Genomic DNA, 24,649 nt, shown 5'->3' on the forward strand with positions numbered 1-24,649 from the left:
CCATATTTATTGAAAATTTATTTTGCATGAATCTCACAGTCAAAAAAAAAACTATTTATTGCACTTGGTACACTATTACCTTCATATAAAGTTGGCACATTATCTAGCAACATTTTCTGATTAAAAACATTACAAAACTGTAAAAAGGAGCGTAGTAACATTATGAAATCGAAGAAAGTTGTCCATGTCCATAGAAAGATTGTCTTCAGCTTTGATCAGTGTATTTGCTGCCACCTAGTGGTTACAGTAGACAGTAGTTTGGGGAGAAAGAAAGGTTTTTGAGTGTGAATGTATAAATTGTACCTTTCTGCTTCTTATTGCAAGTAATGGCCTCCATATTTTTTGGAAACTTACCAGAATTCCACAGCTCATGGTCTATCGGTGTACCAATCTGTACAAAGAGATTCACATATTTGACATGATGGACTGTATTGAATAAGCTGCTGAATGAGTTTCATTTTATTTATTTACCATTTTTGATCATTACTGTCTCTCACACGATTGGTTTCTACATCAGGATCCCTGGGCCTGTGACAAATTAATAGGAATCAAAGAAAAACTTTAATTTTTCCACAATAAAATGGACCATTAGAAAACATCATTATTTTACATTCACTAAAATTATGTTTGTATGTAATAATTATTTTCAAGTATGTCTTATTGTTGTTTTACTTCACTTACCGTGTCTCGTTACTCTTTGAGCAAGTGCATTTTCTGGCTGTTTTGATGAAAACACAAGAAAAAGAGTTGTACAGGTTTAATTCTCTTTGTTTTTTCTTGCATAAAAGAGACATATAAAACATTATAAAACACAACTTTGCACCACCAGCCTTTCCTGTAAAACTAGAAGATGTTGTTCCATGCCTTGATAGGTATACGACTACCATCTTGACTTTGTGCCAATAAGCTTGTCTGGGCAGCCAGCCTGGGGAGACTTATAAGCTTGTGCTTTACTGGCCCTCGTACAAGACTATATTCATGTTTCTAAATCACAGCAAAATTCAGTTGTTAAACGGTGACTAAAACGCTGGAGGTTGAATAAGTTCCAAGCAAAAGCATCTCTATTCTATTTTGGACCATGTAAACACTTTGAAAACCATTTTATGCTCTTTACTTCATAATACATCAAAAATATCTTCAGGATCTTCTGCGCCCTGCTCACAATCTGTAAAGCCTGTGACTGATCTGACTCTACACAAATAACAGAGTCTATTTGAGCCCACATTGGAGTTTTAGATGCAGTGTCAGTCACAGTCACAGCAGTGTCTCACTGGTTAAGTGTGATCAAACTAAAGACATGACTATCTGCAGCCATGCGGGATTTGTCAATGAGGCCAGCTGTTGAATTACAGAACGTATCTACAAATCTTTTGAGTGTGACCGAATGGTAGACCAACGGAGTGACCTATATTCACACAGGATTAAGAATAAGGGAAAATCTCTCTAGATAAGACTAAGCCACTGTTCACTTACACTGTCACTGGGAGGCGCCAGAGGGTGACTATTGCCATCAAAGATTTATTTTTAACAGTGCTTCCAGTATGTTCTCTCTTCTGATTTGTTGTTTTCGCCTCTACATTCAGATTTTGTCACAGCTGTTTTTTGTTTTTTTTTGTGTGTGTGTAAATTAGCTCTATTTCATGTCTTGGTGAGCTGGTGACACTGTTTATATGGAAATTCCTGTGAATTCTCTCATTATGACAAAACTAGGCACTAGTATAGTCTAGTTTTATCACACCTATATTATACTATAGACTATAGTACACATCTGGATATCAGATTGTACTTGTAAAATGTACATTATGAGTATTTCAACACCATTTCTGTGACTGCACCGCTTGTATAAATCTGTCATGTGGCGCCATAGCCTTAAACTCTGCTAAAGAATCCACCCTGAACTTAACTAACAGAAGCAGAGGGAAAGTGGGGCTCCAGATTAATAATTTATTAATGTGTTTTGGTTACAGGGTTACAACTGGCAGTAACAGCATGTACTGGCAGGTAGGAGGATGAACATTGGAAGGACACTCAGTAAGAAAACGGATATGGTATAAAGGGCAAATTGCTGTGATACACTAAGCATGAGGGTGTTTGAGTGCCAAGACTGTACAAGATGCATCAGTTTTCCTGATGCTTAAGCCCTCTGAGCTAAACAGAGGTCTGCTTGTTTTGCAGTCCTAAATGAATCTGGAGCACTGTGAAGTCGGTCAGTGTGGCAACAGGTACAGTATATAAGGTATCTGTGCTTTACACCGGATTTTTATGACATATTTTCACTTGTACACTCTCAATTTTAACACAAATATCTGTACTTTCTACTACTGGTATTCTTAACCAGGCTTGTTACTTTGCTTTTTTCTGCATTCAAGTGGAAGTATTTTTTTCTTCTTATCTTTTATTTTATGTCATTGTGCACCATGACAACATCAAAGCCAATTCCGTCCGAAATGAATGAGATAGAAAAACATGGAATGACAACCGCGTAGTGTATAAAGCAGTGCATATTACACACAGCAGATGTAGCGACGTCAAATATTTACATCAAGACAAGACTAAACAGACAGCAGAAGGAGACTTGATCACAGAGAAAAGGTGCAGTCTATTTTAATGTCTGAGACCAGGACAACTAATACTGGTACTAATACTGGTACTCATGATTCAAGGGTCATTTTGTTTTGCTTTGTAGCACTTTGATTTTACTTTTTGGCACATTTTATAGTTTGTACTTTTACTTGAGAGGAGACGTTCTATTAGTATCAGACGACATTTTACACATTTATGAAGTTAAAGAACTTACTGGCAATGAGAGCGATGCCCATGAGGAACAGTACCACTGCAAAAACCAGGCCACCGATTCTCAGAGATTCATAATCTGAAACGAAAGTCATTTACTTAAATTCATTTGCGTGTTAAATCAACAATCAGCCTAAATAGTTTTGTCAGAATCTCATGTTTCATGGTCAGTTTTCATTCGCAACATATTCAACACACTTCTTCAATTCGACAGCATTCCACTGTGACACCTCTAACTGCACAGATATATGACTGTGCTATAACACAGACCCGTTATGGTCATGAGGGGTGACCACACATTTTTGTGAGCAGTGGTCAGAGAAACTGTAAACACCGCTGTCAGTGTTCAATCTGTGCTTTGTCTCTCAACAAGGCAGGAAAAGCAAAAACATACCTATGGTGCTGGTAGAAATGTTGTATATCAAGAAAAAGAAGAAAATGGATGACTTAAACTCAGTCAAAGGCAGATGAGGTTCAGTGTATGTTTTGTAGGTTCAATGTATGTTTTGTTCTAATGCCAAAAGCAATTACTATGTCTGCAAAACAAATCTACCCATCCTACCTATAAATAAAGTAATCTTGAACCTTGAACGAATCATTCAATCTCTGAAAGTATACTGTCTCTGTGTAAGTTATCAGAGTAAAATCAAATCAAACAAAGCACCATGATAATGTCTATTGCTTTTGATGGCGAAAGGTAGATCCAAAAGAAACTAACAGCACATACACAAAATGATGGGATGGTAAGACATGTACAATAAATGGTGTAAATGACCAAAAAATGGGCTTTTACCTACAATGACACAATTAGTCCATGATCGATGAAAGTGTTTTTAACTAAAAATCACTGTATATCTTGAGTCCCTGGAGGAGCAGACAACCAGGACTTAAGCACAAGGGGTGGGATTAGAAATATTTACAGTGGGACCTATGAAGACTTGCCAAGGGGTGAAAGTTTTCCATGACTTTTAGAAAAACAAGTGGAAAATGCTAACTTGTGTCAACCTTCCAGATGTTTCCTGTCGAGGGACGGCGATAAAAAAAGACCATGTTCATCTGTGATGCACTCACCATAATGAAAAGAAACGTCGTAGTCTTCTGGGAAAGAAAAAAAATTGATTAGTACACCATGGTAGCCATTTTTAGAAGTCAAAGTTTACACAGGAGCATTTGGAATAGATAATAGAGCCAAAGTGTTAAGCAGTAGGTACTATTTAATTTGTTGTGTGCTTATATTGTGAAAAGACACATAAGAGGTTCATGTTGCTCCATTACTCGGTTTAAGGAGGTTCTTCATCGACACTACTGTGTTCACTTACAATTACAGCCGTCTCTACAACAACCACATAATGCACTCATGAAGGTCATCCCGTCTTTAAGTATTGTAAGAGTGCACATTTACCCAGTGACACTCTTCATGGAGTACAACGGCTGCAGTCATTCATCTCGTCATTAAGTGGTTTAGCGCTGATTCTGATATATATGCCGGCTAAAATGAGAATACAGCTTATCTAAATTAAACTTTTCTACACTTACATTCAAATAACACATACCTTTGTCGTCATCTGCTGCTGAAGCTGCGAGAAAAGAAGTAAAATCGTTAGTCTTTTTATGACAGTTACCTGGTAGTGTAAGAGCATGTCTATGAGAAGTCAGTGGTGTGAATGAACTCCAGAGAGAGAGAGAGAGGACAAAAAGGAATGAATGTCTGCACTACCTTTGTATGTATCATCTTTACCATCTGAGCATCTGCCTTTATTTCACAGTAAACGGTGTAGAGACGCAGAGTAAAAAGATAACAAAGGTTGGAGCGTGGGATGCTGTGAATACTATGTTACACCCGACTTATCAGTTCAGCTTAAATTGCTTTAGAGATTCTTAACATCACAAAACATCACAAAAACTGACAACAGAAAGTTTGCAGAAAATCTACCAGCTGGAACATTTTCCACTCCAAGTTACTTAAAGTACAAATGTTTTTCATTGTCCTGACTTGTACTTCTCTATAAAGAAGTATGAATTTCCTGTTTGTTCACATTGCTCTGCTTGGACGGCTGCATTCATGTAACACTCTGATCATGATCAAACATATATTGGGTTGGGTCACAAGCTAAACGACAATTCAGCTTCCCTTTGTGTCACTATGTAAGCACAAATGTACAGGGTGAGAAAACAGTTCATGGTAGTTGTTTTTAATCATAGTTTTGATGTGGAGACATCTGCTGAGAAATCTTTCTGACATTTAAGGGGAGGGTTATGCCACTGGCCTCCATAATCACTAAGATAACTTCAGTTTTTGTCTTTACTGACAGTTGCAAATGAGCATGATACAGCTGAAACCCAGAATTCATTCATTTTGTATACACACTTTTGATACGATATGTAGTATACTTGCTGCAGAGGCAGAATCACCTTTGACCTCATTTACAGGCAGTTAATACTAATGCTAGTCTTTTCCTCCATAAGGCCAAACCACATCTTAGATAAATATTGGTACTGACAAGCCCTTGAAAATAAGGCCTGACTCTAACAGACCCAGGAGTCAAAAAGGGATAAAAATGCCTGAATTTAGACAAATCTGCTTAACATCAGGCTCAGCTGATGGCATGCAGGGAGCACAGAGAAACAAACCAAGGACTAGGACCTGCAGTAACAATGGAAAACTTGGCAGCAGTCGGCAGCGGCAGAATAAAAGATTATTCAGACTTCAGTATAAGGAAATGTTTATACTTGTTTGACACGGTCTGTTCTCACAGCAAAGCACAGACATGAAACATTTGAAAATGGAAAATCTCAAATGTAAATGATGCTGGAAACAGTAACCTGACACAAATATAAGTCATGTTTTACATGCTGGACAAAAAAGAAGACATGGCAAGCAGCCATACCAAATAAGAGTGCAGCGGAAACTGAAGATTAAGGACAAAAATGTCAAACGGCCATGCATCAACACTTAACACTAATGCAGGAAACTTACCAAAAACTTCCCTGCCAAATGCTGATCCTGTTATACAGACAGCTCATTTAGCATGGAGGAGCTAAGAACATAACAAAACTAGAGCCTAGAGAAAAGGAGGCTTATGCACAGGTTGATTTTAATGGGGGAATGTGAACTAAAATCACCACATGTTTAGAGAAAAGGATGCTCACCCAGTGCAGGAGCCAGCCAGGTGCTAAACGCTGTCAACAAAAGAAGATCCATTGTACCTGGTAAGAAGACAAAAACAACATGATTCTTGGTTTTGTAAAAAAATAAGAACAAACAACAGAGAAGTAACTGGAAAGGCATTCAGAGAACACAGACTTACACCAAGGCCAATGGTCCACTTTTTGTCTTGCGCAAAAACAAACCACAAGTAAGTTATATTTCCCTCTTTTACAGTTTAACTGACTCTTTTTGAGGAAAAAAAAGTCTTTCTGAGTTGCTGGATAGTTGTTTTTTTTTGTTTGTTTGCTTGTTTTTTACCCATTAGCATTGTAAGCTCTAACTTTACTCTGGGCCATGCAAGATAAAAACAGAGAAAACTATTTGATGCCACCGCCCCTTTTAATGGATCTGCTCCAAAACCTAAAGGGCGTGTGTTGGTGCAGTAGTTTTTGCATAAGACAAATGAGAATGATCACATAACCTTATCTGATCACAGTTTAGCTGTAGTTTAGGGTAACAGGTACTAACAGTAAAAAATGTGCTGTCCATACATCGTTCAATTGCTGTTTATGACCATGTCTGGCTGAAACTGATTGACCAAAACCACCACAGATGTATCTTTTCCCTCTAATCCTTGTCTTTGCTACTGTTTCATTGATAAGAAGTGAAACTTTTTGATCCACTACACAAGTACAATGTTGGATTAGAAGCCACACTTTTTGCATCTACACTATACTGACAGGAAGTTGAGGCTTTTTTGACGCGATTTACAGATAAAACAGTGGGTGGGATTTACAAACTGCCTCCAAACTGAAGCACGTCAGCAGCTTTAACAGCTTTTCTGGAGAGGACAGAGGGGACTCTGTTTTCAAATTGCTTAGTGTTCCCTAGACATTACCTAGATAAAGTTCAATTCGGTTAGAGCCGGTTCTTGTTTTCTGAATTAGCACAGTACTGAGTGGCGCAGTGTTTTTTAAATACACTTTTTATAACCAGTCCAGATGAGGTTTTGATATTGCAACATAGATATTGGGCCAAGAGGGTCAGTCATATTTGTAGACACTATGCGTCTTAATAATATTCTCCCCTGCCTGTGGGTAAGAGTAGAGGGTCTATTTCAGGCTCGGCACATCAGAACATGGAGCCTGGCAGCAGAGGCGTACATGGGAAGGCTGGTGTTAAGTTGCGTTTGATATTTGGTCAGTGGACTTGCATTCAGTTTGCTGCCTCATCTATTTTACAAATGGGGTGTGTGCATACTTAAACATGAAGCTCCTGAGGTTATTTTTCTGCCTGTATATTAACTGGGACATTCTCTGAGTTTTTCTTACACCCATGTTTACAGGCTCAGGTTACACAACCAGTCAACTGCTGGAGTTAGGGATGCTCCATAACCAGAGAGCTCCAGTTTTGTTTGCTTCACACCATATCACAGCCTGAGACATCCAAACAAAAATGCAATATAGGTACTCATTGCTTTAGCTGTGCGAAAGCAGAAAATCTAAGCCATAGAGAAATGTTTTGCATTGCAAAGATCAAAGACTACATTAGTGGAGCCAAGGTTTCCCTCCCTGGCCCAGAGCACTGCCGTGGATTCATGCATGACTAGAGTGGGGGTGCAAACACGGAGCTGGAGTGGGGAAAAATGAACATTTCAACCCTGGGAGCAGGATTAACAACAAAGGCCTGCCAATCAGGTTTAATCAAACAAATACTGGGTGAGTTATATTAACAAGAACCAATCCAATAATCTTGTTTGTTAGGCTTCTGAGTGATGTAGAGGAATATAATAGGGAAATATGAAAGGAGTCCATTGTGCAACACTTTAAAAAATTAATTATCACAGATTATAATAAAGTGGGATTCACATGTGGAGTTTTTAGTCATTAAAATGGTCTAGTTTAAATTAACCCTCACAGGGAAAAGAGATGACATGAGATAGGATTTGAGCACTCAAAACATAAAACAATAGGATTTTTTAGTGTACATATTTTATTTTACCCAAGTAAATATATTTTAAGTTGTATAAAAGGTGCTATGAAAACGGAAACAATAATAATAAGCATCTGTTTTCGAAGTGAAAAGGCGAAATACTGGATTATAATGTTTACTATATGTTTATTTTAAAATCCCGTTGTTGATCTCGCTAATTATCGCGATACAGAACTTTTTGTAAATTGGTAGCTGTTAACTGTTCCTGAACTGGGAGCACTGTTTGTACAAGACACTGGAGTAAAATGAACTCTGTGGACAGAATGTCTGCAACTACTTCTCATATTCACGCCGGCGAACGCAAAAGTAAAAAAAAGTAGGGAAGGAAACATTTTTTTATGAGCCATACGCGGTCACATGTTGGCACAGGCATCCAAGCCATGTACAGGGAAGAGGCTAATGAAATAAACTAGCAAAAAACCTACGCAAGACAGGAAAATGAAAACAAAGAAAAGTGAACTATGGCTGCAGATTTTATGCGTGGGACGCTCTTATTTCTGACCAGTGTTATTATGTTCACTGTTATTAATGAAATCCATTTTAGAGACAGCGCAAATGTGTGCATTTAAATAAACTTACCGTGTGTCAACCTCCTACAAACTCTGGAGATACTTTCTCTCCGCCCAGTGAGACGAACTCTTCTTAACAAAAAGAAAAAGTAAAAGTTTTTTGACTTACAGCTTCAGCCAGGAAAAACTATGCAATGCAAATGTTTAAACTATAACTTGAAAAATATGAAAACCATTGATTAAAGATGAGTTATTGTGCATTGCATTCTATGGAGATTCTCAAGTAGTCTCTGCTCTACCAACTAGATCTGTCTTTCTTTTTGGTCTGAGGAATGAGAGAGAGGGAGAGAGAGAAGGAGAGGGGGGCGGGGTGCTGGTGTGAGTTGACAGCCACTGAAGTACACCCCAAAATTACCCCAGGGCTGCCCTGCACAGAGGTAAACAACACCAGAACAACTTCAGTATTGTGCTACTGTGTAGGGAAATTATCTGCATGCTGTTTGTTGCCAGAACAGATAGCAGAAGATTCCTGCAGAATGAACTTACACTGATTTCCCCTCCAAGCAAATATAACAGACACAAGCAGCATAAACAGTGGGATTGTTGCACTAAGGTGTGATTTACTCTGTGCACTGAAGTGAAAGACTAAACATCAGTGTGCTTTCATGGCCAGTCTGTTAGTCTTCTCTCAGCTGCTTTAAAACTGTCTGCCCAAGGTCTCCCCCACTCCAAACTGCCAAATTCCACACACACTTGCAAATACTACCACAAAAACTACTGGGTGGTTGTAGTTCTGGGAGCAAGGAGGTTCTGTTGAACAATAACATGGCCACATTGTGTATTGAAAAAAAGGTGTTTATTGACTGGAACTACAAAGAGAGAACATTTTACACACAATTTTAAACCAAGTCATGTATGATCATGCAGATAAGTCTTGGTAACTCGTGATTGTTCCTCTATTGTGAGCTGCAGTTTAACAGGAAAGCAGATAAATTCCTTCCTCCACCAGATGGAGATGTTGTTCAAGAAAGTGTAATATTTTTACTACTCAAACAATAAAAGGACCAGTCTGTTAGTAACAGCAAAAAAACATTTTGAGAATTAAGAGAAAGAACAGCAGTATGATGAGTAAGACTAGTTGTAAACAAGCAGGTTTAGATGAATGACTTCACATCCTTCTTCATTCTGTTTAAGGGGAATAAAAGCAGAAATGTAATCTTTACTATACAGCGCTGAGGAAACATCAAATCATTGTTTTGTTGAGAAAAGAACTAGAACAAGTTCTTACCTCTATACCAGCTGTTTTGTTTCAACACGGAGCTGATATCTCTACAGGCCACTGAAAAGAAAACAAAGAGAATTGCAGTCAAAGGGCACTAGAGAAAAGTAAAGTCATGTTCACTCAAGCACAACAGAGATTACAAGCAACACTTCTGAAAATTGCATTTTTAAAGACATATGCAAACACTCAGGAGCAGCGCTATTTCTTGAGGGTATTTTCTTGTGCAGTGTGTTTGTCTGTGTGTGTGTGGGGGGGACTTGTACTGTGAAAATGCAAACAAAAAGACAACTATATCGAATGAAGAGAGGAAAGGGGATGCACAACTGCCTTCTCTAGGGGACTGACTTAAGGCTAGAACACAGAACTAAAGATGAGGGCTCAAATTAATATTGCACCCAGATGAGTCTTAAGTGTCCTTGGATGACAAGCAGTGATTGGATTGCAAGCTTGGTAGCTTTTGATGGCCATGCCTGTCAGCCTCACCTGCTTTTTAATCAGTAATTACCATAGGGGATTCTCTGGCATTTCTTAATTAAATTGGACCAAATGCAATTAAAAACCACACTCTCATTCCTTTAAAAGTGCTCTGTAGAGTCCTTGTTTAGTTCTTGCTGTTAAGAGAATAAGCGGTTGAATAGCCATAGCACCATCCCATCACTTGCTGATCTGTACTTGATTATTTCAGGGGTCAAATTAAATTTGCACTTTGCCTCATAAAGGGCAAAATGAAGTTCAAGTTTAGAACTTCTATTCTAGAATGGAACTGAGGGTTAACAGCATAGGTGAAGTTGTTACATTATTAAAACAATTAAAGTAACCACCAGGAGTTGTAGAGCAACGTGGTGAGAGCAGATGAATCCCAGCACAGAAAAAAAAAAAGCGTTGTACAAAAAAGCTTAAAATGCAGCCATGTATCTCTTTTTATTATGTTTCTGCAGAAACTTTAAAACACTCACCAGCTAGAAAAGTCCCCAGCACTCCAGGAGCCAATGACTACAGACACATCAGTGGTTATTTTTCCATCTGCTGTTGTCATATCATCTTTGGAGTTGTTATTGTAGTTGCCACAGGCGCCGCACATTTTACCAGACAGGCTACTGTCAATAATTACTGTGACCTCCTGTGAAATTGAGTAGGTGACCCGTACAGCAGATGGCCTCTCTATGATCACAGTCCTCTCCGAGATGTGGACTGACACCTCACCTGTCACTTTGCTGGGAAGAGACACTTTCCTGCCATTTACCTGACATCAAGAAGAGAAAAAAACAATTGATTGAGACAAAAACAGCAAATTTAAGCGAAGCACTTTTTAAATCTAAATCGCATTTTAACATATCTTACCCAGGTTACATGCTGTCTGTTCACTGCAATGACACTCTCTTTAAAGAACACATACACAGCATTAACAGCTGGACGTCCACCCTTGCTGCAGACCCTGATGTCCACAACCACACGGAACCACAGCTTTGCGGTCTCATCACACATAGATGCCACTTCGAATGCCCCGAGAGCATTCATTTCTCCAGACATGCCATCAAACGAGGTGAAGTGGGCAACTTGGTTGACGTTGCATTGGCCTCGTTTGACATGGCAGCCCCTGACCCCGTCTCTGACTGCACACACCTCTCCACTAGCACAGGACATCTTTTCACACCTCACTGTCCCAGAGGCCTGGCACACACACTTGGATAGACAGTCCTTGTCCACAACCTCTTGGCCCACCTGGAAACAAAGATTGTGTGTAATGATTCATACATTTTCTTCAGGATCAGTGAATAATTGTGTTCATTAGTAATTAAAATGTTAAGCACATAGTCGTCTATTATTGTATGTATGTCACCTTATATAAGAAAAATATGAACACAGGTTTACCGTAAGATATTTGCCATCGAGCACACATCCACATTTGTCCATGGAAACACATTGCACACCATCAAAAACAAAGCCAGCATCACACTGACATCCTTCAAAGCAGCTTTCAGAACATGTGAATGGGTAAATAAAACTGGCACAGGTTCCACCACAGGTGTCTGCACAGACCTCATAGTGGCTGTGTGGTGGGCAGGTAGCAGCTGCAAGAGAAAACAAAATTCACTTAAATAGAAAATAAAATTAGACAACTTTTCACCAATTATATTTGTGTATTACTTACGGCAGAAAGAGCTGCTCCTCCATTTCTCAATTTTAACTCCTGCGCTCTGGCAGGCGAGAGCATAGGCCTGTACACTGTTACACAGAGTATCTTTGTTGTCACCCGAAGCACAAACATCGAATACGCAGTGAGAAACATATGCTGCAGGGTCAATTTTACTGTGGCAGGCTTTAAAAGGCCCATTAGGTAAACTCATAATACCACAGGAGTCTGGCTTTCCATACAGGGTTGCCTTGGCCTCGCTACATACTGGACACTGACCACCACAACCCCCGCAATCAAACCCAGGCAGATCTACCACCCAAGCCTTTCCAAAGTCGTCAATGTTGTTTGTTCTTCTGCCATTTGGAAGGATGAAGTCATCACCAGAGTTTTTGTTGTAGTTGCCGCAAAGGCCACACATTTTACCCTGGTATGTAGATGGAACAATCACCTCAACATAATAGACAGTATCATAAAGGACCGTGAGTCCAAAGTCGGTCCGAACAATTACATTACGGCCCTCCTGAGTGACTCTGAGACGGCCATTATCAAGGGAGAGTGGCAGGTTTAGAAGTTCATCATTCACCTAAACAGAGGATAACAACAATTATTTTTTTGGAAAAATTCTGAAAAATTACAATTTAGCATTTTAGATAAAATATGTTTAACTCACAATGACTTTCCAAGGCTTTCTTTGCTCGATGTAAATGGTATAACCATAGACTTCCACAGCAACTGACTTTGTAACAGCCACTTTTCCATTTCCATACTTCTCATTCCCCTGAGTTACAGTGAATGGCGTCAGCTGGCCTTTGCCATCATTACACACCTTGGCCAGTACATAGACGCAGGTACCTTGGAAATCAAACCTCCGTCCATCAAAGGAAATGTAATGAGGGTCTCCAGAAGCCACACACTTGCCTTGCCCTATTGGGTGGCAGCCTTTCACTCCCCTCACAATCTTACATGTCTCCCCAGGACGGCATTTGGTTTTTTGACATGACACTGCACCGTTCTCTCCACAGACACATTGCTCTACACACTCGGTTTCAGGATAGAAGACCTCTCCTATTCTGTAGTACTGGCCATCGTAGGAGCAGCCACAGTCTCTCACAGGCACACAGGTGTCCCCACTCAGCAGGTAGCCTTCATTACACTCACATGCTTCTGCACAGCGCCTGTGGCAGTTACGGGAGGTTAAGCTGGAACAGGTGGCTGGGCAACCCGTGGCACACAGGGTATAATGGCTGTTAGCTGGACACACCATTGCTATGGGGATAAAAGAGAATGGAAGATGAGCCAAAAACAAATATTTTTGCAACTGACAATAAAATTATAAAGTGACGGAATAAAATACAACAATAAACTTACGGCAGAATGTTTCTGTTCTCCAGGAGCGGATGGTGACTCCCAGACTTTGACAGGCAGATACATACACACTAATAGCATCACACACTGATCCATGGTGACCATTATAATGACAGGCATCATATATGCAATCTTCCAGGTAAGGGGTAGGGTCAATACGGCTGTGACACTCTCTGAAAGGCCCTGCTTTGTCAGCGATAATACCGCAGTACTTTTGGGCTCGGTACACATTCTTTTGGGAGCCTGAACAGGCATGACACCATGGCCCCTGGCAGACCGATGAACAACCTGGAACAAGGGCCACTTGCCAGCTCTCTCCCAGCTTGGTTCCATCAGAGGCAGGCTGTCCATTTCGCATGGTCAGGTCATCCTGGGATTTTCCGTTGTAATTTCCACACAGACCACAGACTGCACTCTGGTAGTTGCTAGGCAGAGTAACAGTTACTGTACTACGCCAGTCAAAGGTCACGGTGATACCAGCATCTGTCTCCACTACAGCCGTCCAGCCACTTCGAAACACGATCAGCTGATTATTGTAATCCACCGGCAATGAAACAAGCTGTCCATTGAGCTGATGAGCAGAATACAAGGGGGGGGAGGAAAGAATATTTTTAGGAGATTATAGATTTAATAATTCTGCAGCCCTTGCTAATCCATTCTAATGTGCAGTTAAATCTTCGTTTAATTAAGACTGTGTGGATCAAAATTTTAATATGCAATTAAATATAGTTTATGCAGAAGAACATGAGGAATGTTGGAATTAGCTCAATAAGAGACGACACTTTTGTTCACTCATTTAAATATCTGTCCTGTTTTCATCTTTAATACTATTACTACAAGTTTTTGCTGTGCCCTATTTTCTTTTTTTCCCCCAAAATCACAAAAATAAATGTCAAGTTATGTATTCCATCATGTATCAAACAAGCCATATGCTTCATACTATTCCACATCTATACTTACCAGGACATAGTAGGGGTATTCTCTGCTAATGGTGACTTTGATGCCATATATAGAGAATGTGACCGTTCTTGTATAGGATACTGCTTTGCTTCCCCGGTTGTCATTCTGCACTGTCACCTTGAAGGGCACCAGACCAGGCTGCTCAGAGCACAGTCCCACCAGCTGATACACACAAGTGCCCTGGAAGTCAAACCTGCGGCCATCAAAAGTCCGGTAGTGTGGGTCACCTGAGGCTGTGCAAGTGGAATGACTGATGGGCCGGCAGGCACGCACTCCATCCACTACGTTGCACGTCTCCTTGGGAGAGCAAGAAGCCTCGCGGCATGTCACCATGCCCAGTTTTGTATCACATTCACATAGACGACCGCAAACCTCATCAGCCCAGAAGTGTTCACCTGGCTTGTAGTAGCGACCCTGATATGAGCAACCACATGTTTTTGCAGGCACACAGACACCAGCGCTGAGGACGTAACCTTTATCACACACACATGTCTCCACACAAGCACCTTGGCAGATTTGTTTCTGCTCAGGGAATGGGCAGGTTGGCTGGCATGGGCTGGCACAGTCCTCATAGTGACTGTGACGCTGACAATTCATTGCTAAGAAAAGAAAAAAAAATGAAGTGAAAATAAATGTAAAATATTTGATTTAAATCAATGAATATAATAAACTTGTCTTAAATACTCACGACAGCCAAACTTCTTCCTCCAGCCCTTAATTATTATTCCTTGCTCACGACACTGCTCGCTGTAGGAGGCCAGTGCCTGGCACAGCATCTTTTTGTCTCCCTTATTCAAACACATATCATATACACAGCTGTTCATGAAGGCCTGGGGATCCAAATTTCCATGACATTTCTGAAACACACTATTGGTCTTTGCTGCAAGGGATCCACAGAAGGCCTGAGTCTCATAAAGCTTACGATCATTGCCATTACAGGTAGGACAGTTTTTGACACATGTGTCCCAGCAGGGATGGTCCTTGTCCTGGTCAGGTGTTTGCCAGCTCTTGCCCCACTCTATTACTGATGGCACAGCCTGTCCTGCTGGATTCTGAAGCTCATCCCGGCTGTTACCATTGAAGTTGCCACACAGACCACAGACAAGGCCATAGTAACTGCTGGGCAGTTTGACAGTAACTTTCCAATTCCAGTCATAGAGGACAATAAGGCCAAAGTCTGTCTCTATCTCTGCACTGCCACCACGGTGAAACACTTTGACCTTATCGTCATCCAGGTGCAATGGCAGATTTAATAGCTCTCCATTCACCTGTAGAAAAAAATTCACAACAATATTTCTGCTGTATATCCTGAAACACCTCAGGTCAAACACATCAGACAGGAGACTGAACTCTTACCGTGACTCGACCAACTTGGCTCTTGCGAATGATGATTTCATACCCATATACAGACACAAACACCTCCCTAACATAGGAGACTGCAGTGTTCCCTCTGTTGTCATTCCTCTCTGTGATTGAGAAGGGCACTAGACCATCCAGGTCACCACAGGTCTTAGAGATGACATACTTGCAGGTGCCCTGGAAGTCATAGTTGTATCCATCAAATGTGTGGTAGTGGGGGTCACCCCATGCCCAGCAAATGCCTGTGTACTCAGGGACACACACAGCTTCACCCTTCTCAACACGGCACTTCTCCTTGACACGACATTTGGCATCTTTGCAGGGATCTATATGAAATAAAAACAGGAGAATTAAAACAAATGTTAATTTCATTTTGCATCTATATACAGTAAAAGGTTAATAGTGTAGTGTTTGTGTCCTGCCTGTATTGTAGCATGCTCTAATTCCTTTCTTGACCATGCATTTGGTGCTTGGAGGACAGGAGTGCTTTTCACATACTAAGCCTTTTTCTGGATTACACATGCATTTTGTAGTACAGTCTTCATCATACGACACTTCACCAGGCTGGGGACACAGAGCAATTTCATTATACAGGGAAAAATAATACAGATAGTGAAAGCGGTTGCTTTTTTATGTTTTCCATCTTAATAAGCAATATACATTTAGCCAATCTGCTAATTAATGCTCAGGAGAGGTCCATAGTGCATGTATTGAAGAGCAAACTGGCTAGTGTCCAACACTTTGGAAAAGGCAAAGGCAACTTTATTGCCACATCAGCATGATAGTTTCTATATTAATTTGCTTGAGCCACTTGGAGACTTGAAAAAAATACATATTACATTAACCATACAGTACTGGAAGCATTGCATTGAGCAAATTGCAAAATTGAAATGAGCTGAAAGGGTCACTCCCATCTCAACATTTATTCAATTTTGTTTATGAAATGGATTTTTGTACGACAGAGGAGTTCAGCTTTACCTTGTAAGTTTTCCCATTGTCATAGCAGCCACACTGATTCTCCTTTACACATGTCTGACCATTGAATAAGAAGCCAGCATCACATTCACAACCTTCTGTACAGCTGGTGGAGCATGCGACTATCTCTGTGAGGCCAGGGCAGGAGTCAGAGCAGGCGTCTGCACAGACTTCATAGTGACTGTTGGCTGGGCATTTCATTGCTGAAAGAAATGATCAGGAAGACAATATGCTAATGAGTTATAAGTTTAGCAGTAATATCAAGCAAAAGTAATATCAGTTTATGTGTACACCACTCAAATCTAATTAAAAAGTTTGTTTTTTCTTGTCACTTACGACAGAAAGAAGGTGTCCTCCAGTTTTTGACATCTACTCCCGCCATGTGGCAGTTGAAGGCATAGGCTGCTATGCTGTCACATAGCACCTTTCCATCACCATTTGAAGCACACACGTCAAACACACAATCATCGAAGTATGGCTTTGGGTCCAGTTTACTATGGCAGATTGCAAAAGGACCATTGGGTGCTGTAACAATCCCACAATAAGTGGGCTTGGAAAATACAGCCTTACGAGCTGGGTCACAGTCAGGACAGTTATTCCCTTCACAGCCATTTGCACACACCACATTAGGAATTGTGACTTTCCATGATTTTCCAAAGGCATTTACATTATTGACAACCCTGTTGTTGGGCATTTTGAAGTCATCTTTTGCATTTCCATTGAAATTGCCGCACAGGCCACAGACCTTATTACGGTAATTTCCAGGCACTGTTACTGTAACATGGTAGACCAGGTCATAAGTAACACGCAGACCAAAATTGGTTGCAATAACGTAATGCATGCCTTCTTGAAAGACTTGCACTGCTCCATCATTCAGACTCAACGGAAGGTAGTTAAATACTCCATTTACCTATGGACAGAAATATAGTCTAATTATGAAGAAAGCACTGATGCCATGAAAATTATCACACTTAAGATAGACTTAGATCACTTACATTTCTTATATATTCTCTTACAATTTAGAAGCAGTTAATAATTTAACTGTAACATAAATTTAGATCTTTGTTCAAATGAGGTACAAAACATTTACTCACAAGCACTCCAAACATGTTGTTCCTCATGATGAGTGTGTAACCATAGACCTCCACAGCCACTAGCTTAGTGACAGATACCACTTTCCCGTTCATCATCTGATTCCATTGCACATTCTCCACCTGAACAGAGAAGGCCACAAGGTGGGTGCCTTCTAGCCCACAGCTCTTAGAAAGTGTGTAAGTGCAGGTACCCTGAAAGTCAAATGTTCGCCCATCAAAGGAGCGATAATGGGGGTCTCCTGAGGCATGGCACACACCCTTCCCAACAGGATGACATTTCTGAACACCATTCTCTACTGCACACTTCTCATTAGGGCCACATGTGAACTTCTTACACTCGACCTGAGAAAAGAAGACAAGTGTTGAAAATCACAAATATCAAAGATCACCGTCAAATACAGCACCTATGATTCAAGTTTTCTGATGTAGTATCAATTACCTCTCCATCCTGTCCACACTTGCACTCTTCCTCACACTTTCCATTGGGATAAAAAACTTGCCCAATGCGGTAGTAGCGGTCCTCATAAACACAACCGCACTGCGAGAAGGGGACACAGTAATCTCCACTGAGGATGTGGCCTTCATCACAGGTACAGCCCTCCTCACAGTGAGCTTCACAGCCTTGAGGTGAGGTCAGGCTATGGCAAGTGGCAGGACAGGCAGTTGCACAAATTTCATAATGGCTATGGGCTGAACATTTCACCGCTGCAGACCAGGGATATTAAATATGAGGAAAAAGAGACACAATGGGAATGTTTTGTATAGTTGAGGCATCTGATATGAAAATTAATATTGTAGATGATGCAGTATTTCAAAGCTACATGTAGTCTCTCTGAAAGCGAATGGTAAACATGGCAATATTATTCTTTTTCCACTACTACATGTATTATTATGATTATATGAAATATTATAATGAATGAAGTTCTCACCACAGAACTGACTAGTTCTCCAGCTGTACACCTTGGCCCCCACAGCCTGACAGGCAGATGTATATGATGTAATAGCCTGACACAGCACATCCTTTCTGCCCTTATACAGGCATACATCATAAACGCAGTCTTCAAAGAAATCAGCTGGGTCCACTTTGGCATGGCAGTCACGGAATGGCCCCTTAGGGTCCCTCAGAATACCACAGAATTCCCCTTTTTCATATTTAATCTTCTCAGTGATGTCACAATCTGGACACACCCCTTTACAGCCCTCCACGCAACCTGGGATCTCAGCAACTCTCCAGCTGGAACCGAAATCTTTTGCTGAGACAGGTTTGTTACCATTCTTTGGAATCAGGTCATCCTGTGGTTTGCCATTGTAGTTGCCACACAGGCCACAAACAGCGCCCATGTAGTTGCTGGGCAGTGTTACAAACACAGCACTGTTCCAGTTAAAGGAAACCTTAAGGCCAAAATTTGTGGTGACCACAGCATACCAGCCACTCTTAAACACAGACACCTCTCCTCCTCTCAGGGTCACAGGCAGGTTGAGCAGCTCATTGTTTATCTGAAAGAGAAATTCACCTTGTTTAGATAGTGGGATTAATATTACTGAGAGTGTAAAATATGACTATGTAGTTCTTACCATAACCATGCCTTTGTGTGTCCTAGTTATGAGAATGCTGAGGGAGTAAACCTTGATCTCTACCAACTTTGTGTAGGAAACCACCTTACTACCCCGGTGGTCATTCTGTACCAACACTTCAAATGGCACCAAGTCTGGATCGTTAGAGCACAGTGCAGTCAACTGGTACACACATGTGCCTTGGAAGTCAAACTTCCTCTTGTCAAAGGTCTTGTAATGGGGGTCACCCGTAGCCTGGCAGGTACTATGGGAAACTGGTTGACATTTTCTAATACCATTCACCACCTGGCACTGCTGCCCTTTCCCACAGCCTTTGTCTTGGCACTCCACACGTCTTTTTCCTGGAACACATTTACACCTTCGTCGACAGCCCTCATCAGCCCAGAAGGACTCCCCAGCAGGAATATATCGACCCTCATAGGTACAGCCACATTCCTTAGCAGGCACACAGTGTTCTCCACTTAAAACAAAGCCTGCGTTACATGTGCAGGTCTCCACACATGGGCGTTTGCATTTGGAGGGTGCATTAGGATCAGAACAAGTGGCAGGGCAGGCATTGCCACAGAGCTCATAGTGACTGTTGCGTGGACATTTAGCAGCTTAAAAGAAGAGAGAGGAGAGACAGTTGTGATAAATGCTAGACACAACAAATAAAAGAGTTTGCAAGGCAACTTAGTTAATAACACTTACGACATTTTGCAAGTTTCCTCCAATCATGGACCTGGATGCCTGCACTTTGACAAGCATCAGTATAAGCTTCCAGTGCTCTGCAGAGGAAATGTCGAAGGCCACCTCCCATGCAAACATCATATTTACAGTTCTCTAGGTATGCTTGGGGATCAATGACAGAGTGACATTTGCTAAACGGCCCATCTAGTACAAGTGTGATGAGCCCACAGAATAAGTCACCTGCCCACATCTTCATCAAGTTGTGCTCACAACGTTCACACCCACCCACACAGTCATCTCTACAAAGAGCATTTTTCACCAGGCCTGGAACCTTCCAGCTACTCCCAAAAGCCACAGCCCCACCTGCCTGGCTGCCAGAGGGAGTGGTAAAATCATCACTGGGGTTTCCATTGAAGTTTCCACAGAGACCACAAGTCTTACCAGCATAACTACCAGAGAGAGTGACCACAAGGGAATGTTCCCAGTCATATTTGACAGTCAGACCAAAAGCGGTCTCAATAACAACAGATCGTCCGCTCTGAAACAGAGCCAGTTTGTCATTGTTCAAGACAGTAGGCAAAGCCCAGAGAGTGTTGTCAATCTGCAAAGAAGAAAAAAAAAGCAATATAGTAATTAGCATTAAAACATGCATTTTGTAAATATTGTATCTCTCTCTCTCTCTTTATATATATATATGTATATATATATATATATATATATATATATGTGTATATATATATATTTATATATATATATATATATATATATATATATATATATATATATATATATATATATATATATATATATACACATATGTATATAAATAATACAAAAAACAATAAAAAAACTAAAACTAAAATGGGAAGAATGTTTAGTTGGTAGAAATAGAGAGTCTTACCCGCACACGACCGGTCTCAGAGCGAGCTACTATGATGGTGACCCCATACACCTTCACTATGACTAGGCCAACATATGACACCCTTAGGTTGCCTCTGTTCTCATTCTGGGCCAGGACTTCAAAGGCTGGGAGATTATCATCCTTTCCACAGTTTTTAGCAATCACATAGGTGCAGGTACCCATGAAGTCATAGCGCCGGCCGTCAAACGTACGGTAATGTGGATCGCCCATGGCCCAACAGGTGCCAGGCTTGCTCGGCTTTGGCACACATGAAGGGTACCCACCCTTCACTTCACATACTTCATTGCCACTGCAGGTTATACTATCACAGGATAATGGGCCTCCACTTCCTGGAGAGCACAAATATCAAACAATTATGCTATATCCCACTGCTGAATTACTAACAAGACATAAAAGTATATATATATATATATAAGGATCATTCAAGTGGATGAATGAGAGATATTTTTTAACAGTTATGTGCAAATTACCTGGTTTGATACAGTGTCCTGGGGCACCATAACCATTCATCTGGCTGACTCCTATACTGTAAAGAGCAAAGGGGGTACCAGAAGTGGACACAGTGTGTCTGTTGTTGCTTGGGACTTGTTTGTAGGAAATCTTCGCCCATGAAAAATCTGTCCCTGCTACGTTTTTCCACTGGACATCACGGAGCAGGTTTGTGCCATCCATCCGGAGTTCTGCCATTGTATTGGTTTTTGCCACAATCAGGGCTTGGTTGTCAAAGTCCTTCAAAGCTTCTAGTGAATATGAGGAGCAGAAGCGGTCAGTGGGTACAATGGTCATCAAGAAAGGATCGTAGAATTGGAACCAGCCACGTGTAACACCATTGAAGAGTAGGAGGACCTGGATGCCATGATCAGCCTGAATGAACAGTGTCTCAGGGTTGTGGTAACGAATCTCCACCATTTGTCCCCTAGTTAGCTTCAAAGGATCTTTACGGTTTCCATTCTGGACAGTGACACGAGTAGACTGGGAAGCCTGGATGTAGACACTGTCAAACTTTCTCTGGAAGTCCAAGGGAGGCACAATGAAGTTGGATCCCCATTTATTTACTGGTATTAATTGCTCAAAAACATGGTTACATTTAGAGAATCGCCAGGTGCAGCTGTGGCCTGTGAAAACAGCAACAGGGTGCTGGGAAACAATCCTGGATCCAGAGAGTTCATTTGTGCTCTGGAGTTGTACAGTCTCATAGGGCTGCAGATCTATTACCAGTCGGCTGCCACTCCCATACATACGATGCTGGAACTTGATAGTGTTTTTTGGAAAAATCTCCACTCTGTTGCTTTCCTTTCCATTTGTCACAGCAAACTCTTTGAAGGAGCCATACGGGGTTCCAGCAGGTGTAAAGATGAAATATTCAGTACCCCATTCAGTCATGGGATACACCACAGAGGTGTCTGCTGTATACAGCTTATAGCTGAACGAGGTTACAGTCACATCTGCTGAGGCTTCAATGCGTACTGTGTTAGGAGACTTTGTGCTGCCATATATCTCAACAGTATTTGGGAGACAGATGGTGACCCCCTCTCCAGCCTTTAGATTTCTTTCTTCCTTGAAGTTTAAAGGAGGCACATGGACTGTCACTTTAGCGTCGTTCTGAACAGCAGTGATGTACACCTGGAATCGAGGAGTATCGTAGCGTGGAGCATAATTCTGCATAAATGAAAGGGCAAACTCCTTCCCTGCCCAAACAGCATTACATGGACCTGACAGACAGGGAAGAGCAAAGAAACAGAAAAACACGTCAAAGAGAAAACCACTCTTCAAGTTAGGAAAATTAAATAATCAAGTATAAAACAGTACTTTAAAAAGGCCATGATGTAAATGTGTAAAACATTCAAAGTCTGGCAGTGCAACATTTGGCTTGAGACTTTTTGTATTGCGTGCACACCATAAAGAAATAAAATGACACACAAAAAAGAAAGTGACTGAAAATACCTTCATTTCAAAGTTAAAAGCAGGGATGCTAGTCTATAATGGATGGATTGCTTTTTTCTTGATAACCACTGAAAGAGATTTAGACTGAGAAATAGTCACTTGACTGCTTCTCAGCAGCTCTCCATTAGTCACTTGCGCAGACAATATAATTGCATAATGGAAATATTATCAATATCTGCGCCTTTGCTGTGAAAAGAACATTTTCTGGGCTCTGTCAGGGCCTGAGGGATTTAGATTACTCTCCGGTTTGACCCATTCAGTATAATAGTCCCAACTCATTAACAGTTGAAAGTAAATGCTATTCTCAACAAAAGCAAATTTCAATTTAGATGGCTATCCTTTATGTGCTGCACTCTCAAATTGTTCACCTGTTTAACATTCCGTTTCTTTCACAACAGCACCTGGTTTGGCTGCACAACAATGCACTCAACTGATCGGGTTGACAACCTGGATAAATTGCTTCAAACTGAGCGATCGCTGAGGTAGTCATGCCAAACAATTCTGAGCCAAGGTTTGAGGAGTGTTACTGGGATTGATTAAATAGAGAAAGATATATTTTGTCAGACTTAACCGTTTTTAAGCACAGATAATTCCTACTGCATTGAAAATGTACCTGTCACACTATTATGAGGAAGCTGCCACAGAAAAATATCATTCATAACCTAAAAATAATAATAATAAAAATAAATTAAAAAATGTACTCACAACTGAGTAGAGCCCCCAATGCACAAAGCAGCAACAGGGAACCCATGGCTGAAAGAAAGACATTTTTATTTTCAAAACAATTTGTAAAGATGAATAATGCAATACACTGATCCATCTACAACTAACAGCAGTATAATAAATCTTAGAATAACAGTCCTTACCTGCTGAGAGGCACGGGTGTGATAAATTTTAGAGTTCCATCATTTTATATATCATCATGAACAAAAATGCAACCAATCAATAACTCTAAAGTCACATGGGGAGGACAAACCCTTTTTCTAAAACAAATTAAGGCTGAACCTGGCAGTGACTTGTAAGTCCTGCTGTCTGTTGACATGGGTGTGCAGTGCTATACCAACTATATATAATGAATCATTCATCTTTTTCTTTTCATAACACGCCCAGTTGTATGTACAATTTGATGGGAATTCTCAGAAATCGGACGAGAAACTGCACCACTTCATAGATCCTCATTTGTAGAAGAATATCTGCAGGGATGTTTATGGCCAATTTCAGATTTATACACATCAAATTAATTTTATATTTGAGAAAAAAAAAGTTACATAATGAAAATATATATAGGATTATGATATACAATTAAGACATAAGATTAGGATTAAGAACAATAGAATATTACTTAGACTTAGAATACCAGTATTGTTGCACTTTGAATTAGTAAAACTTCCACTTCCATTAAATATGTAACATCAGGAGATCAAGTAGACATAGGTCAAGCTGATAGTGGCCCACATTATATATTCTGGTGTAACCAAATAATTTAATCTATTTTAGACTGGGCAAGGCGAGGCTGTGATAAGAACAACATCAGAACTTATCTTTAAAGTTACCCAAGACCGTACACCACATAATATGTGGTTTGATAATAGGGTTGGGATTTGAGGGATATAAAAACATAGTTCATATTCCAATATTTGAATAATATTGACTCATCACTGAGAGAATTTTCTTTGTTTTTCCTTTTCTGTTTTTAAACTTTTGTAATTGCTGCTTTATAATGTTAATGCCACAGGAATTCATGCAGCCATTACGTCATGTTTGTGAGAAACATTCAGTCACAACATTCTCCACATTTCTATGTATGCTGTTACATCTTTATCCTTTTCACTGGTCATTTCAGCTTGTTAAACATCACACCACCTACTGCACTTGTACACGTACTGGAAAATACATAAAAGTCAATTAGGGCCAATGTTTATATT

The 24,649-nt window shown here is 40.5% G+C and overlaps 2 protein-coding genes across 9 annotated transcripts; both read right to left on the reverse strand.

The window, feature by feature from the left end:
• Positions 1 to 8,776, reverse strand: LOC115436443 (FXYD domain-containing ion transport regulator 6-like). 8 transcript variants are annotated; one of them, XM_030159324.1, is made up of 10 exons: positions 8,513 to 8,776; positions 5,944 to 6,000; positions 5,771 to 5,797; positions 4,347 to 4,370; positions 3,865 to 3,888; positions 2,798 to 2,872; positions 682 to 718; positions 472 to 528; positions 355 to 391; positions 1 to 234 (listed from the first exon to the last, which is right to left on the reverse strand). In XM_030159324.1, coding segments are annotated over exons 2-9 (297 nt in total). In that variant the 5' UTR covers positions 5,996 to 6,000; positions 8,513 to 8,776; the 3' UTR covers positions 1 to 234; positions 355 to 390. The 8 variants fall into 8 exon arrangements, with proteins under 8 accessions (XP_030015184.1, XP_030015182.1, XP_030015185.1 ...); XM_030159322.1 differs by having other exon boundaries at positions 3,865 to 3,891; XM_030159325.1 differs by lacking the exon at positions 8,513 to 8,776 and adding an exon at positions 6,102 to 6,293.
• A 509-nt stretch (positions 8,777 to 9,285) lies between these two features.
• Positions 9,286 to 23,475, reverse strand: fcgbp (Fc gamma binding protein). The gene is made up of 22 exons (XM_030159297.1): positions 23,430 to 23,475; positions 21,251 to 22,492; positions 20,760 to 21,109; positions 19,880 to 20,459; positions 19,190 to 19,788; positions 18,544 to 19,111; positions 18,054 to 18,319; positions 17,615 to 17,956; positions 16,857 to 17,430; positions 16,524 to 16,723; positions 15,968 to 16,109; positions 15,543 to 15,871; positions 14,875 to 15,454; positions 14,187 to 14,785; positions 13,230 to 13,797; positions 12,532 to 13,127; positions 11,877 to 12,444; positions 11,597 to 11,796; positions 11,066 to 11,446; positions 10,681 to 10,967; positions 9,731 to 9,781; positions 9,286 to 9,627 (listed from the first exon to the last, which is right to left on the reverse strand). The coding sequence occupies exons 1-21, from the start codon at positions 23,473 to 23,475 to the stop codon at positions 9,772 to 9,774; spliced, it is 9,027 nt and encodes a 3,008-aa protein (XP_030015157.1). The 3' UTR covers positions 9,286 to 9,627; positions 9,731 to 9,771.
• Between the last annotated feature and the right edge of the window lie 1,174 nt (positions 23,476 to 24,649).

The sequence above is a fragment of the Sphaeramia orbicularis genome, chromosome 16, assembly GCF_902148855.1.
Source record: "Sphaeramia orbicularis chromosome 16, fSphaOr1.1, whole genome shotgun sequence".
Taxonomy (NCBI): domain Eukaryota; kingdom Metazoa; phylum Chordata; class Actinopteri; order Kurtiformes; family Apogonidae; genus Sphaeramia; species Sphaeramia orbicularis.